A 2,923-nucleotide genomic window follows, 5' to 3' on the forward strand; every position below is an offset into this window, starting at 1 on the left:
CCGCCCGGCGTCTGCCGGGCCATCTGCGGGTCCCCGCGGCTCTTCCCTCTGTCTCGCGGTTAGGAAGTGCCTGTCAGCCCGCGAGCGCCGGGCATCTGTCAGCGCCTCTCTCTCCGCCCCCGTCCGCGGCACGGCCCATCTGTGCCCGTGCCTGGGAGGGGACCGGGCTGTCGCTGGGAGGACAGGGCTCTGCTCTGCCTGTGAGGGGCCATCTCTGGTCAGGCTGGGGCTCTGCTCAGCATCTCCAGGGACTGCTGTGGCTCTGTTCCTGGTCTCTGTGTCTGCCTGGAGCCTTGTGGAAGAGTGAGGCTGGTGTGTGTGTGTCTGTGTGTGCAAGGATGCGCAAGAGCGGATGGTGCTGCATGCATGTTTGGGTGCACATGTGCAGCCAGCTCTTTGTGCATGTTCTGGTTTGCACAAGCAGTCAGGGCTTTGCTGAAGCAGTCAGGGCTGTGTGTGTTCTGCACACATGCATGTGCAGATTAGACTGTGTGAGGACACAGTCAGTGGACAGCAAACCCACGTGCAGCTGGCACTGTGTGCATGTTGGGGTGCCTGTGTGTGCCCAGACAGCATCTGGCACATGCTGTCAGCCTGTGGGGCTGCCTGTGCTCCTGGTGTGCTGGAGCTGAGGAGTGCTTGGCAGTGCCCAGAGCCTTGTGCAGGGGCAGGCCAGGGCAGTGGGGTTGGTGTGCCTGCTCTGACTCCTCTGCTGTGTTTCTAGTTCACGCTGAGTTGCCAGCCACAGTCAGTCCTTCCCCGATGGGCTCACACATGGCCATTGCAGGGCAGGGCGTAGTGTGTGCACAGCAAAAGCCAAATGAAATAGGAACCAGCTGGGTGTGCTGCTAAAGGCAGAGGGGCTTTAAGCATGGCCAGTTCCTCCTGCTCCCTCAGGCTGGCACAAACAATTGAAGCACACAGGATCCTTGGGGACCAGCTCTCAGCTACCACACGCAGCACCAAAGAATCTCATTCTCAAGCTTGCCCAGTCCCCGTGTCTCCCATCACCTGCCAGGTCTGGGTGAGACAGGTGGCTCTGTTAGAGGTAGGAGCTCTTCAAGGGCACAGGGTGAGGGCTGACCCCTTTCTCCCACCCCGCAGGTTTGAGCCCTGCACCAACGTGACAGCTGAGGTGTACCTGCGCGCCTACCTCTCACCCTGCATCAACGACTGCGGCATCTACGGCCAGTGCAAGCTGCTGCGCACCAACAACTACCTGTACGCTGCCTGCGAGTGCAAGGCTGGTGAGAGTTGAGCCCAGCACCCACAGACCCTGCGTCCTTCCCTTCCCTTCCCTTCCCCTTGGATACCGCTCGTGTCCCAGCAGTCCATTCGTGCCAGGTCTCTGCAGGGTGCTGGAAAGGGGGTTCCCTGCTCACCCCCCCAGACCCTGCGAGTGCTGCAGGGGTGATGGCAGCTCTCCCTGGTCACAGGCTGGAACGGCTGGGGCTGCACGGACAACGCTGAGGCTTTCTCCTACGGCTTCCAGCTCCTCTCCACGCTGCTGCTGTGCCTCAGCAATGTCATGTTTGTGCCTCCCGTGGCCATTGCTGTCCGCAGCCACTACCTCCTAGAAGCTGCTGTCTACATCTTCACCATGTTCTTCTCCACTGTGAGTGTGTGTGGGGCAGCTGAGGGGCAGGCGAAGGGCTGGGGCTGTGCAGGGCAGATCTCACAGCCTTTCCCTGCTACCCCAGTTTTACCATGCCTGCGACCAGCCGGGCATTGTGGTGTTCTGCATCATGGAGTATGATGTGCTGCAGTTTTGTGACTTCTTGGGCTCTCTCATGTCTGTCTGGGTCACTGTCATCGCCATGGCCCGGCTCCAGCCCATAGTCAAGCAGGCAAGTGTGGGGAGGGAGCATGCAGGGCAGGCATGGGAGAGATTTATCCTCATGGGTGCCCCACTGCCCCACAGGTGCTGTACCTGCTGGGGGCCATGCTCCTGTCCATGGCTCTGCAGATGGACCGTCACGGGCTCTGGAACCTTCTGGGGCCCAGCCTTTTCGCTTTGGGGATAATGGCCGTCGCCTGGGTAAGATGATGTCCCTTATGTCCCCATCCTGCTGCCCTCACCCTTCCCCATGAACCCTGGCTCCTGAGGGGTGTGTCACCATGGCACAGAGGTCGTGCCTGTCCCTGCTGTGTGTCCTATTCCAGCCTGTCCTCTCCCCACCACAGACGGCTCGCACCATCCGTCGCCGCCACTGCTACCCTCCCACCTGGAAGCGCTGGGCTTTCTACCTGTGCCCGGGCGCGCTGATCGCGGCGGCGGCTGTGCTGCTCTACGCCTTCGTGGAGACAGAGGAGAACTACTTCTACATCCACAGCATCTGGCACCTGCTCATCGCCGGCAGCGTCGGCTTCCTGCTGCCGCCCCGCGCCAAGCCCAGCCGGCGCCTGGGGCCCCTGCCCCGGCGCAAGGGCTGTGGGTACCAGCTCTGCGTCAACGAGCAGGAGGAGCTGGGCCTTGTCGACCCCGCTGTGGCCTCCATCAACAGTATTTGTACCAGCTGATGGCACCAGCTCAGGCTCCTCTGTCCTGGAGAGCAGCCCTGTGGGGCTCGGCACCCACTCTCTTCGCTGGCCACCCCTCTCTGGGGGTGCCAGGACTCCTCTGGACAGGCACACAGCCACCTGTGCCAACCTGTTCTTCCAATTACAACCTGATTGAACTTGTCTCCAGGGGTTGCTGTGGCTCAGTCTGGGGCAGAGCTGTGGGGTCTCAAATCTGAGCTAGGTCACACTCCTCTCTTTGCCAGGCCATGGAGTTGCTGAGGGGATATGGTTCGGTGTGGAGGGGAGGAATGGCAACAGTCTCTGCCTCTCAGTCAGACCTGCCACTTCGTGGTGGCTGCTCTAGAGCTGATGCAGCTCCAACAGAGCAAAGTGGCTGGCAGGAGGTGGGGAGCAGAGGCTG

The 2,923-nt window shown here is 61.4% G+C and overlaps 1 protein-coding gene across 1 annotated transcript in view; it reads left to right on the forward strand.

Moving 5' to 3' along the window:
- Positions 1-2,684, forward strand: part of TMEM8B (transmembrane protein 8B) — a 7,991-nt gene extending 5,307 nt beyond the window's left edge. The window contains 6 exon segments of the mRNA XM_031065280.1: positions 725-800; positions 1,105-1,247; positions 1,437-1,615; positions 1,701-1,847; positions 1,922-2,038; positions 2,185-2,684. Of these exon segments, the coding sequence (XP_030921140.1) occupies positions 725-800; positions 1,105-1,247; positions 1,437-1,615; positions 1,701-1,847; positions 1,922-2,038; positions 2,185-2,520 (998 nt within the window). The 3' untranslated portion in view covers positions 2,521-2,684.
- Positions 2,685-2,923: the final 239 nt, after the last annotated feature.

Source organism: Geospiza fortis, unplaced genomic scaffold, assembly GCF_000277835.1.
Source record: "Geospiza fortis unplaced genomic scaffold, GeoFor_1.0 scaffold1509, whole genome shotgun sequence".
Lineage (NCBI taxonomy): Eukaryota > Metazoa > Chordata > Aves > Passeriformes > Thraupidae > Geospiza > Geospiza fortis.